This window comes from Myodes glareolus, chromosome 7 (assembly GCF_982192425.1).
Source record: "Myodes glareolus chromosome 7, mMyoGla1.1, whole genome shotgun sequence".
In the NCBI taxonomy this organism is placed as follows: Eukaryota; Metazoa; Chordata; class Mammalia; order Rodentia; family Cricetidae; genus Myodes; species Myodes glareolus.
Genome location: NC_142032.1, coordinates 50,929,882 through 50,942,757, shown reverse-complemented (window position 1 = coordinate 50,942,757; position 12,876 = coordinate 50,929,882). Strand labels below are relative to the sequence as shown.

The following is a 12,876-nucleotide window of genomic DNA, read 5'->3' as shown; positions in this document are numbered from 1 at the left end:
ATCAAAGGACAGAATGCATGTAAAGCTTCTAAGTCACATGAAGTGACATTTTTTAAAGTTGGTTTTTATTGAGCTCTATATTTTTCTCTGCTCCCCTTCCTGTCTCTCCCCTCCCCTTCAACCCTCTCCCAAGGTCCCCATGCTCCCAATTTACTCAGGAGATCTTGTCTTTTTCTACATCCCATGTAGATTAGATTCATGTATGTCTCTCTTAGGGTCCTCATTGTTATCTAAGTTCTCTGGGCTTGTGATTTATAGGCTGGTTTTCTTTGCTTTATGTTTAAAAACCACCTATGAGTGAGTACATGTGATAATGGTCTTTCTGTGTTTTTGAGTGGGTTACCTCACTCAAAATGATGTTTTTTAGCTCTATCCATTTTCCTGCAAAATTCATGATGTCATTAAATTTTTTTCTGCTATTTAGTACTCCATTTTGTAAATGTATCACGTTTTCCTTATCCATTCTTCATTCGAGGGGCATTTAGGTTGTTTCCAGGTTCTGGCTATGACAAACAATGCTGCTATGAACATAATTGAGCACATGTCCTTGTGGCACGATTGAGCATCCTTTGGATATATACCCAAAAGTGGTATTACTGGGTCTTGAGGAAGGTTGTTTTTGGAGAAATCGCCACACTGATATCCAAAGGGGCTGTACCAGCTTGTATTCCCACCAGCAATACAGAAGTGTTCCCTTTTCCCCACAACCTCTTCAGCATAAGTTGTCAGTGTTTTTGATCTTGGCCATTATGAAGTAATATTTTATAGGTCAAAATAGGCATCTTTGAATGCTTTGAACCAGCACATTTTTTTAATAGGAAAACCACGGCTGGGATAATTAAAGAAGGTTAAATAGGTGGTGAAACTGGATGTGTTCCTGGCTTATCCCTAAATGTCAGTGTACGTTTAAGACACAGTTTTCCCTAGCCTCAGTCTAACTGGCTGGACTGTGAGCCTGAGTATCAGGATAAGACGGTTTAGAATCACATTCCTGAAGGCCAGCTGTTCAAGCACTGTTCATCTTATACCCTAAGGATGCTGATGGGGAAAAAACCTGCATTGCCTTGTCTATTGGTCAGCTTTCCCACTGCCGTATTAAACAAGAAATATACTTGAAGGAAAGAAGACATATTTTGTCTCATGGTTTCAGAGACATCAACCTATAATCGCCTGCTTCTATGCTTATGGGCTTCTACACTGAGGGCAGGCTCTCTGTCCATGCCTGCCAGCTTTGGTCAACTGTTCCAAATGTGAATGAGATATTGCAGAAGGCAATGACATCAAATTTCAGCATTGAGGCTGTTTGCTTAAGTTAAAAACCATGAGTTGAGTTTTTTCTAGATTAGTCATCTGAGTATGTTGTCATATTAAATTAGTTCTAGAACACAGCTTGATAAATTAGGACACTATGCAAATTAAAGTGTCTGCAAACAAGAGAATATTTCTCTTTCCTGAGAGTTAGCAGGTTAAAACTTAAACTAGGCCCAAAGTTCCTTTAAGGTTTATTTATTTACTATACATACAGTGTTCTGTCTGCATGTATGCCTGCAGGCCAAAAGAGCACATCAGATCCCATTATAAATAGTTGTGAGCTACCATTCTGTTGCTGGAAATTGAACTCAGGATCTCTAGGAAGAATGGTCAATCCTCTTAACCTCTGAGCCATCTCTCCAGCCCGAGGCCCAAAGTTTCTATTCTGAGACATTAATACACCTATCTCCGTACACAATTCTTACTAAAACATTTAGAACGTAATTCTAATTAGGTCAAAACATGTGGGCTGGTAGGATGGATAGGCAGATAAAGGTTACCACCACCAATCCTGACAACTGGGTTCCTTGGGACTCACGTGGTTGCAAAGAGAACCAATCTCACAGGTTGTCCTCTGCCCTGTCCACAAGTACTGTGACATGCATATGCACTCACATACCACAATCTAAAAAATACTTTAAATGTTCAAAAGTTCCATGAAGGACATATTCTTGAATCTGGGTACAAAACAGAAAACAAAATTTAAATGGATAATATAAAATGTCTACTAGGTAACATCAAATTAATAAGTCATACCCATGAATAAAGTTAATGAAGAAACATCTTCATAAGCAGAGTATTTGTTTAATTAGTGTACAGAAATGAGATGTCTAAGACGTTTGTGCCAGCATTGTTCTTATTGAAAAGGGTTTTGTTTTACGGTGAAGTTCACGATGTCCGCACTATTCCCATCTCCTATTCAGGAGGAAGCAGCTTAGGAAACGTTTAATAACCCCAGGTATTCAGGTGTGACTTCAAAATCAGTCCTAAAGATACTTGCAGGCACTTTTGGGTCCTCATCTGTAGACGCTGCTGTGAGCCACACTGACTTCCTAAAGGAAAAGGGAACAGAGAGAATCAAGGCTGGAGTCTTCGATGCCACGTCCTGCTGTGTCTAGACTTGGGGGTCAAATCATTCTTACTTTAAATAAACACCACCATTTGCAATATGCTGATTTAGGAGGTAGAGGCAAGAGAATCATTGCAAGTTTAAGACCAGCCTGATTTACATAGTGAATTCCTGGTCAGTGAGCAATTTGGATTTTAGAATGTGAATGAATGTATGTGTTTTTGTATACAAGCTTAAAATCTATGCACAAAAACTCTGATCATGTATGTCTGTCTGACTAGACAACACTTTAAAATGTTTTGGATTTATTATCTGTATGAATGTTTTGTCTGCAAGTATGTATGTGCACCATGTGCATGCCACGGTGCCTATGGAAATCAGAAGAGGACTTTGCTTCCCCTGGAACTGGAGACAATATGGATGGTTGTGAACCACCACATAGGTGCTAGGAATCGAACCCAGGTCATTGACAAAAGCACTAAGTGCTTTTAATTGCTGAGCCATCTCTCCAGCCAACAGTCGTCATTTTGTCTAAGGAAGGTAAACAGAAAACAAGGTAGCAATTACTGTTGACAGAGGAATGCCCTTTTCATCTCTCGTTAATCTGGAAGACTCTGCAGAAGACCTAGGCCTGAGGCAAGAGGTCAGAATTCTACATTACAACCAACAATATATATGGGAAAGATTATATATTTATTCATGTATATGCATGTGTGTATATATAGCTTAATCAAGTCTGGCTTTTATTTGGGGTTCTGATACACCCAAGAATGTCACTAAATCCCTCAGCTCAGTTTGCCTTAGGAAAAGAGTTCAAAAGATAGTCATAACTATTAGCAAGGCAAACATATTTTCTGCAACTGAAATTCACACTAAAAGGTGGTAAAGATGGTAAATTTTATCTTGTGTGTATTTTTACCATAGTGAACCAAACGAAAAACTGGAAGTATGATTTGCCATATTAAAAGATATTAGACATTTCTCTTAGCTCTAAATTATTTTTTATATTAAGTATTTTTATATATTAGACAAGATTGTTAAGTTGTTCGATGGTTTCTACACTTGTCCCTTAAGTGTCTATAACATTCAATGTAAACATTTCTATGATATGGCAATGAGAATACTATTGCATTTCATCTCAGAGTTCCTACAAGGCAAATGGTGGTTTGGAAGAAAATGGCTCCCAAAGGGAGTGGCACTGTTATGAGGCATGACCTTGTTGGAAAAAGTGTGTCACTAGGGAACAGGCTCAGACAGTTGACTCCCTGTTGCCTGCAAGATGTAGCATTCTCAACTCCAGCATCACGTCTGCCTGCATGCTGCCATGTTTCCTGCCATGATGCTAATGAACTGAGCCTCTGACACTGTAAGCGAGTCACCCCAATTAAATGTTTTCTTTATAAGAGTTGCTATGGTCATGGTGTTTCTTCACAGCAATAAAAACCCAAACTAAGAACACTTTTGGGATCCAATATTAGTCCCATAAAATGGCAAGCAAGTGCACTAATCATACAGGTGGACATGTTCTTCTTCATTCTCTGTGAGTTCATATTAAAATGGCAGACTGGTTTTCCATACATATTTTAGCCATGCAGTCTCCTAACACGAAATAAAGTTTATCAGGAGAAGTGTACTATAAAAGCAATAGCAGCAAAATACATGGATGCCATGGAGCCATGAGATGGCTCAACAGGTAAAGGTGTATGCCAGCAAGTCTTACGATCTGAGTTCAATGCCCAGAACCCACAGACTGGAAGAAGAGCAACAATTCCCACAAATTGTATACTGAGCTCCACACAACACTATGACACATACATACATACACACAAAATAATTAAGTGAACAAGTAAATGTAAGAAAACTAAATTTGACTCCCAAATTAGCATATATATAATTTTACTTAATATATGCCTCATTTAATTCTTTTATTTATTACAGATGATAAAGTTTTTGATTATCTTGATTTGTAAGCTATACAAATATAAAATGATCTAAGTCCACTAGATTATACCTTAGAAACTTTCAACTCTGTTATACTTTGATTCTAAAATTAGGCAATATATTTAACTTTTAAAAATGAAAGGTAATAGGGTATCTATTGAACTATTTTATAAATACTAATCTGGGGTTTGTTTGAATTCTTCTCATGGGGAAGTCAGGATATAGCCTGTGAAATCTCAGCATCTCAATAGTAATTCAAAGGAGACGACTGCAGCACTCACCGAGATGCATAACACTCCAAAGGGATCGTCTGATTTTCAAAACGACTATTCCTCGGAACAAAGTACATCTCAGTTTCAAAATAGATTGTGTCCTTTGAGATAACCTAGGAAATCACATACTTTAGGAGGAGGGTAGTCTAGCAACAGAAGAGGTATGCTCAAATGGGAACACAAAACACATAGAATATCAATTATCTCCAAAGAGGTTTCTGTCATTCTCAAATGCATGTGGAGGGCCAGCCACTTAACAATGGGACAGAAAGGAGGACTGGAAAAGTGGACCGAAAGTGCCCTAAGATAGGGGCACCCTAAGACACAGAAGCAAACAAACTGCCACTTAGAGATTTTTCTAATAAATTATTAATGAAAAGCTTTCAATGGTTATCTGTCTGCCTCTATCTCTGTGTCTCTCTGTGTGTTTCTCTGTTTCTGTCTCTCTCTGTCCCTCTGTCCCTCTGTGTGTCTCTGTCTGTCTCTCTCCATGTACCGATACATGTAAGAACATGTGTACCCACCCATTTGTGCACATACAGAGGCCAAAGCATAATGTAGGTGTCTTCCTCTACCATACTGCTCATTGTGATGAGGCAGGGTCTCTCACTAAGCCAGAACCTCACCATCTGGGCTCAGCTTGCTGGCCAGCAACACTTAGCATCCACCCATCTCTGCTCAGTTCGAGGACTGCAGGCCTGAACAGCCATGTTTGGCTTTTTACATGGTTTGGTGGGCTTTCAAGTTCAGGTTCTCATGTTTGCAGAGAAAACACTCCTACATACAACCATCTCTCTAGCCCTCAGCTGGTTTTGTTTTGTTTTGTTTGGAGTAACACTATTTAAAGTCAAATAACAAAAGCGGATAAAATGTGTGTTTTGAGAAAAGTATGTGTATTGGCAGGAAAATGATCTTATTTGATATCATAATTTCCAACAAATCACCCCTCAGACAATTGTGCAAACACGGTCTGAAACTGCTGGTGCCTCATTTGATGGAGGAGGGTTATCTGTCTATTGTGTTATTTTCATTGGTCAATAAAGAGACTGCCTTGGCCCTCTGATAGGACAGAAAATTAGGTAGGTGGAGTAAACAGAACAGAATGATGGGAAGAGGGCAATGAGGCAGACACCATGGAGCCAGCCACCAGGTCAGACATGCTAAATCTCTCCCGGTAAGCCACGACCTCGTGATGCTACACAGATGGTTAGAAATGGGTTAATCAAGATGTGAGAGTTAGCCAGTAACTAACTCTCTAGAGATAATGGGCCAGGCAGTGCTTAAATGAATACAATTTGTGTGTTGTTATTTCCGGGGCTAAGCTAGCCATGCAGGAGCCAGGTGAGGCAAAAAGCAGGCCTGCCCGCAGCTCCTCACTACACTCATTTATCAAATGCAGTGTCCTATCATAGGTGACTAAACTCATCAGTGAATGGCTCAAAATATTACTATAGGATAAATAAAAATTAAAATCTATAGGAAAACAATGTCTCACAGTGAAAGTACAGTTTTAGATTCATCCCTAGTTGAATAAGCAACAGATATTTAGTTCTAATGAAAATCCACTGCCCTGTAGGTAGACATCCTATAGGAGCATGGATAGATTTCAGATGACTGAATATTGAATATCAAGTACATTGCAAGGATTGATGGTCTGGCACATTAGGAGCAAGCATTTAAAAAAAAAAAAAAAGCTCTTTGCCAGGGCCTGGGAAGATGGCTGGGTGAGCAAAGGTGTTTGAGGCTCTTCCAGAGAACCCAAGTTTGGTTCCCAGCACCAATGTCAGGTGACTCACAATTGTCTGTAACTCCAACTTCAGGGGATCAGAAGTCCTCTTTTGGCCTTCACAGATACCTGGATACAATGCACACATTCATACACAAATACAGAAAAATAGAAGTAAAATTGTGCTTAAAAATTGTTGGCTCAGATTTTGTAAAATGGACTAGAATCTATTCATATCTGTGCTCCAAGGTTCTGGACAATCAATTGACCAAACAGTCAGGGAGGGATAAGTGGGAGAGCCTGAAGGTCGGATTAATATCAGGAGGATCAGGGATACAGTTGAGGAAAAGACAGTAGTGTCAGCAGGAAGCACATAGCATGACAGAACGTGTAGCGTTACAGACAGCAGCGTTCTCACCTTCGTCCTGATGCCACAGTCACTAACAGGGTACATAAAGTCATATTGATATGTGTGTATTTTAGTTGCAGGGCAGCCTTGTCCCAGAATTAATTCATCAGAGAAAATATATGGATTGTTTCTGTCCTGGGCATTCGGGCTAACGTAGACCATCATCCAGTCCTGAGAACAATTTACTTCCACTGCAGAAGATACATAGGAGAAAGGGTCAGGTGCACATTAACTTCAATAAAGAGCTACTTTTCTGTCAACGGTAAACATGGCTTAAATAGTAGACTATGAACGACTTTGAGATTACCATCATCTTGCTTAATAACTCTCAGATACATAGGTGTCTGAAATTTCACATGTGAAAAACATAAATATACGAAGATAGCAAAAACAATCACCTATGATTTTTTTTCCTTCTGAAGAACTGAGATTACACAAAGGGTGCTCTATTCAGGAGTGTGTGAAGGAGGAGAAAGAATTCCCACAATCTTTGGGAGTGTCCAGAGGAACTCCAGACAGCCTCGGCCAGGACAGGAATGAGTGTGAAGAGAGAAAACTCCCCCCACCTCCCTGTTTGGAAGTCTGAAAGAGCTTTGTTCTGAAACCCACCCTTAAGAAAAACCCAGGCCTAGGAAAAATCCTCCCTTAGCCCCTACACTGAAATATTCAGGAAGTCGACCACTAACGCGTCTTTTAGTGGATGCATCAGGAGGAGCTTCTCATAATGAATTTTCCCCTAATGGAAAATACAGGTGGTCAATAAGTGTGTGGCCACACAGGTCTTCAAAATCAATTTGTGAGTACTTGTTCTTTATAGATAATCCATCATCACAAAGAAAGGCAAATTTGGGGAAATTCAGGTTTGGAAAAGGCAAGTGTTCTACATCTATGCATCTTTGTGTGTTTAAAATGCTATTCTGATATCCCCTAAATAGGAGAATCAGGAAGATCTTCCTTAAAAGAAAAATTATATGTCAATACCCGAGATAAAAACTGGGCTTAAAGTGTAAGTGGACTTGGGCTTACAGGGGTCCACACTTTTAACTTCACCGTTGCTACACACTGCACATTCCAGTCAGTCTGATGCTGTGCACTGGTCCCTCCAACCCTTGAGAAATTACTGACAGTCATAAACAGATAGCTGTTATATATATATATTAGTTGAAACAAATTCTTCCATGCCCCCCCCCAAATACTACAAGGACCAGGGCACAGATTCCTTACTCATTCCATGCTGGAGACTCGGAATATGCCGGTTACCACTTTGCACGTGTTGTTTATTGTGTCAGTGATTGACCGCAGCACCGATTCAGCTACACTAGCCTAAAGGGCTCATCTTAAAGTGAAATGATATCAGACTGTACACAGTCCTTACTCCTACAAGGTTTCCAGGCCAAATAGATAAATAAGAAACCTGCACATCAGTTCTGAAAGAAACCCCACTTCCAACAGAGGGCAACAGAAAGTCAGCTTCATAAATAACACAAGACTTCTACCTTAGAAAAGCTAGCAGTTAGCCAGGTCTTAAAGCTAAGAAACATCTTTATTCCAGATAAAAGGGGGATAGATAGCAAAATAAACTTGTAAACAGGACAAAATTGATTTATCTTTATCTTCTGGCTTCCTAGGATCATCAGAGATCTGTTGTAGGTGACTCACAGAGCAGTAGCTTTGTGTCTATGTTTCTGTAGCCCAGGCTAGCCTTGAAATTACTATGCAGCCAAAGATGGCCTTGAACTCCTGATTCTCCAGCTTCCCCTTCCCAGTTGCTAGGCTTGTAGACTTCTATCACCCCAACCGGCCAGTGCAAAAGAATAAAAAGCAATATCATCATCAAGTGGAAATAGGAAGATTCTGGAAGCAGGGAGGTCAGTTTCAGAGATACAATACAATTAATTTCAACCCTATAATACTATCAACCACAGATAACTGCCAGTAAGTTTGAAAAAGCTGTCTGAGACTCAGAGCCATGGAGTATTTGTGTAAATGAGAAGCATGACAGAGAAAACCCCAAAGCATAGAATGGGGGTTGTCTGGGAACTAAAATGTTCAGCAGAAAGAGGAAAATGTGGATTCACAAGTCTACTTGGCCTAAAAGCGTTTGTTTTCCAGAGCATCCCAGCTCTGTAGGGAGAAGAACCAGAAAGCCACCATTTCACCCCAGCCTCTCAAGAAAGCATCCTCCTAACAAAGTATCCAAATGTTCATTTACCATTGATGGTAATGTTCCAAGCACAAGGCCAAACCAAGACAGCGGAGAGAACCAAAACTTCCAAAGTCACAGAGACCTTCATTTGGATAGACCTCCAGCTCAGCACCGCTCAGGAAACAAAGGGGAAGTTGTGGCTGCCCAAGCTCAGCTGTCTTGATTTTTCTACTTGTTTAGGTAGCCTTCAGGCGTGAGGGGCTGTCATCAATGTGTTAAGTACTTAAAAGTCAGGTTCTCCTGATTATTTACACCTGAAAGCTCAAAGAGGCCTACCTGGTAGGTTGATCATGGGTAGTGGATAGTCCCACACCTGTACAGAACAAATTAAACTCAGCAGGGTATAACAAAGAGAGGTCAGAAAGTTGGAGGGGAGCATCGAGAGAGGGGTAGACCTGAGAAAAATTAGGGGGAAGAGTCAGGAGTAAATATTTAAGCACTTTTCAGGAGTTTGGAAACAGGACCTCGTGTATCCCAAGTTAGCCTTGAGCTTCTGACCCTCCTGCCTCCACCTCCCTGGTACTGAGATCGCAGGTGTGCACTGCCATGCCTGACTTAATTTAAGCAATTAAAATCCATATGTGGTCCTTGGAAGTCTGGGACTTCACAGACTCGAATTGAATACTATGATTTCTTCTATATTGAAGCAAGTACAGACGTGTGCACACACTGCTGCCTACTGAGTACCTCTGACAGCATTCCACACTGTTTGAGGCCATCCTTTTATTCTTTATTCCTATATTCTGCTGTAAAGACAGAAAGCTGGTTTAAGACCTGAAATAGTAAAAAGTTTTAAGAAAAATTCAAGATGTCATTGTTCTTGAATTTTGCTTGCAAATGGATGGAATTAGAAAACACTATCCTGAGTGAGGTAAGCCAGACCCAAAAAAGATAAATATGGCAAGTACTCACTCATAAGTGGATACTAGCTATAAACAAAGGACATTGAGCCTATAGTTCATGATTCTAGAGAAGCTAAGTAATAAGATGAACCCAAAGAAACACATATATAGACCCACCTGGAAATTGAAAACAGAGAAGATCACCTGACAAAATTAGAAGCATGGGGGTGGGGGAGAAGGAAGGGTAGAAGGGAAAGAGGGGGAGAGAAGAGGGTGGTTGAGGAGAACTTGAGGGAATGGGATAGTCGAAATGGAGGAAGGACAGAGATAAGAGCAAGGAAAGAGATATCTTGATTGAGGAAGCCATGATAGTGTTAGCAGAATCCTGACTCTAGAGAAATTACCAGGAATCCACAAGGGTGACCCTGTCTAAGACCCTAAGCAATAGAGGAGAGGGAGCCCGATCTTGACTTGCCCTGTAGTCAGGCTGGTGATTATCTTAAATATTACCATAGAACCTTTATCCAACAACAGGTGGAAACAGAAAGACCCACATTGCAGCACTGGACTGAGCTCCCAAGGTCCAGTTGAAGAGTGGAAGGAATGAGAATATGAGCAAAGATGTCAAGACCATGAAGGGTTCATTCACTGAAACAATCTACCTGAGCTAATGGGAGCTCACCAACTCCAGCTGGACTGGGAAGGAACAAGCATAAAAACAAACTAGTCCCTCTGAATGTAGTTGACAGTTGCATGGCTGGGGCAGACTGAGGGGCCACTGGTAGTGGCACCGGGATTTATCTCCACTGCATGTACTGGCTTTTGGGGATCCTATTCTCTTTGGATGTATACCTTGCTCAGCCTAGATATAGTAGGGAGGGCCTTGGACCTTCCACAAAGCAATGTGCCTTACCCACTCTTAGGATTAAATGGGGGTGGGGTGGGAGGGTATGTGGGGGGAATGGGAGAAGGGGAAAGAGTAGGAATTTGAATTGGAATTTTAAAAAAAACTAATAAATTTTTAAAATATGGCAAAAAGTATTTAAGCATCAGCCCTTAAGTGCAGTCTTGGAGACACATGCAGAAGGCATTGCAGCAGCACATCAGTGGATAATTATCCTCTCAGTAGCGAGCTGTGTGCAATGGCTTGTAGCACGTAGTTGACCAACCCTTCTGTTCAATAATCTAATGGATTTGTACAGGAAAATGTGCATTTAAATGAGTATTTTAAGACAGGGGCTAGTAGGTAGGGCCCAAGATGGAAATATAACCTAAGTCTATCAGTATAGAGATGCCAATTTGAGTAGCTAGTATGGACGAGCTCACGAGGGGTGCTCACTATAGAGACATAAGATTAGCCACCTAGGGGCTGACCCTTAACCCCAGAAGATGAAGTTTCAATCAGGATGGATCTCCTGAAGATAGAAGCCACTAAGGAAGGGTAGTGTGTTATGGAAGTGGGGGATTCTTATTTTTTTTTCCAATAGAAAATAATTGTGTCTGGCACTACTGCTAAGACTCGAGACTCAGTTTATGGATTTGCCAGTATGGAACTCATAAATTGTGTTAGTTAAGGCTTGACTGAAGTGAGGTCAGGGTGTGGGATCCCATGTAAGAAAGCTGTGAACCATGGATGTTGCAGAGTACAGAACACTCTTCCCACACGGTGGCCTTCCAGAAAGAATTGCACAAACTATGAGAAGTGAATGTGCATGAAAGCTAGTGAGTGCACGCCTTTATTTCCAACATTCAAAATGCAGAGGTAGGAGGATCCTGAGTTCAGGGCTAGCCTGGTCTACATAGTGAATTCCAAAACAGCTAGAATAATAATCTGAGACACAGTCTCAAAGGAAAACAAATGAGCATTCATATTTACTGACTTGGATTTGCTGAGTGTGGTGGTTTGAATAAAAATGACCGTCCAATGTGCTCAACTATGTTCACAGCAGCATTGTTTTTCATAGCCAGAACCTGAAAACAACCTAAATGCCCCTCGAACGAAGAATGGATAAAGAAAATGTGGTACATTTATACAGTGGAGTACTACACAGCAAAAAAAAATAATAATAATAATAACGGCATCTTGAATTTTGCAGGCAGATGGATGAAGCTAGAAAACATCATTTTGAGTGAGGTAACCCAGACACAGAAAAGACAAGTATCACATATACTCACTCATAAGTAGTTTTTAAACATACAGCAAAGAAAACCAGCTCACAAAACACAATCCCAGAGAACCTAGACAACAATGAGGACACTAGGAGAGACATACATAGACCTAATCTACATGGGAAGTAGAAAAAGACAAGATCTCCTGAGCAAATTGGGAGCATGGTGACCTTGGGGGAGGGTTGACAGGGAGGAGAGAGGCAGGGAGGGGAACAGAGAAAAATGTAGAGCTCAATAAAAATCAATAAAATAAAAAATTGACCACTTTTGGGGAAGGGTTAGGCAATATCGCCTTGTTGGTGAAGGTATGTCACAGGGAAGTAGGCTTTTAGGTTTCAGAAGTCCAAACCATTTCAATTGTCCCTATCTCCTCTTCATGCTTGTGGATTAGATGTGAGCTCTCAGCTGGTGCTCAGTGCCTTGCCCACCTGCCTGCTGTCCTGCTCCCCACCATGATGGTCATGGACCCAACTATGCTCTACAAGCATGATATGGTACCCCACAAATTAAATGTTTTCTTTCATTAGTTTCTTTGGTCTCTACGCAAAAAAATAGAAAATAACTCAAAGAATAACAAGAAGAATTCTGTTTTCAATTGTCCAAAATCTGCATGGAACCTGTAGCGGCATCCCACTGACTCTTACATGGACCCATTTGCTGTGCTGTAGGATTCTGGAGGGAGCTCGGGGTCTGAGCTTTGAAGCAACAGTCCGTGTGCTTTCTTTCTTTCACATTGTTAGTTCTTCTCATTTTCATGTAATTTGGGCCAATTAGAATGAGTTTGGCCCAGCACCCTTAATAATGTATACTCAAAAGCATAGACTTTCATATTACTATGAAACTATCTTTACCAATATACCAGGTGATTTAAAGTTCACAGATGAATTAGAACACCCCCTTCAAGCCCAAATTCAAGCGGAGACACACACTC

The 12,876-nt window shown here is 40.7% G+C and overlaps 1 protein-coding gene across 1 annotated transcript; it reads right to left on the bottom strand.

The window, feature by feature from the left end:
- Window positions 1-2,132: 2,132 nt before the first annotated feature.
- Window positions 2,133-9,106, bottom strand: Oosp2 (oocyte secreted protein 2). The gene is made up of 4 exons (XM_085692625.2): window positions 8,941-9,106; window positions 6,738-6,919; window positions 4,603-4,706; window positions 2,133-2,363 (listed from the first exon to the last, which is right to left on the bottom strand). Exons 1-4 carry the CDS (start codon window positions 9,020-9,022, stop codon window positions 2,246-2,248), a joined length of 486 nt encoding a protein of 161 aa, XP_085548751.2. The 5' UTR covers window positions 9,023-9,106; the 3' UTR covers window positions 2,133-2,245.
- Window positions 9,107-12,876: the final 3,770 nt, after the last annotated feature.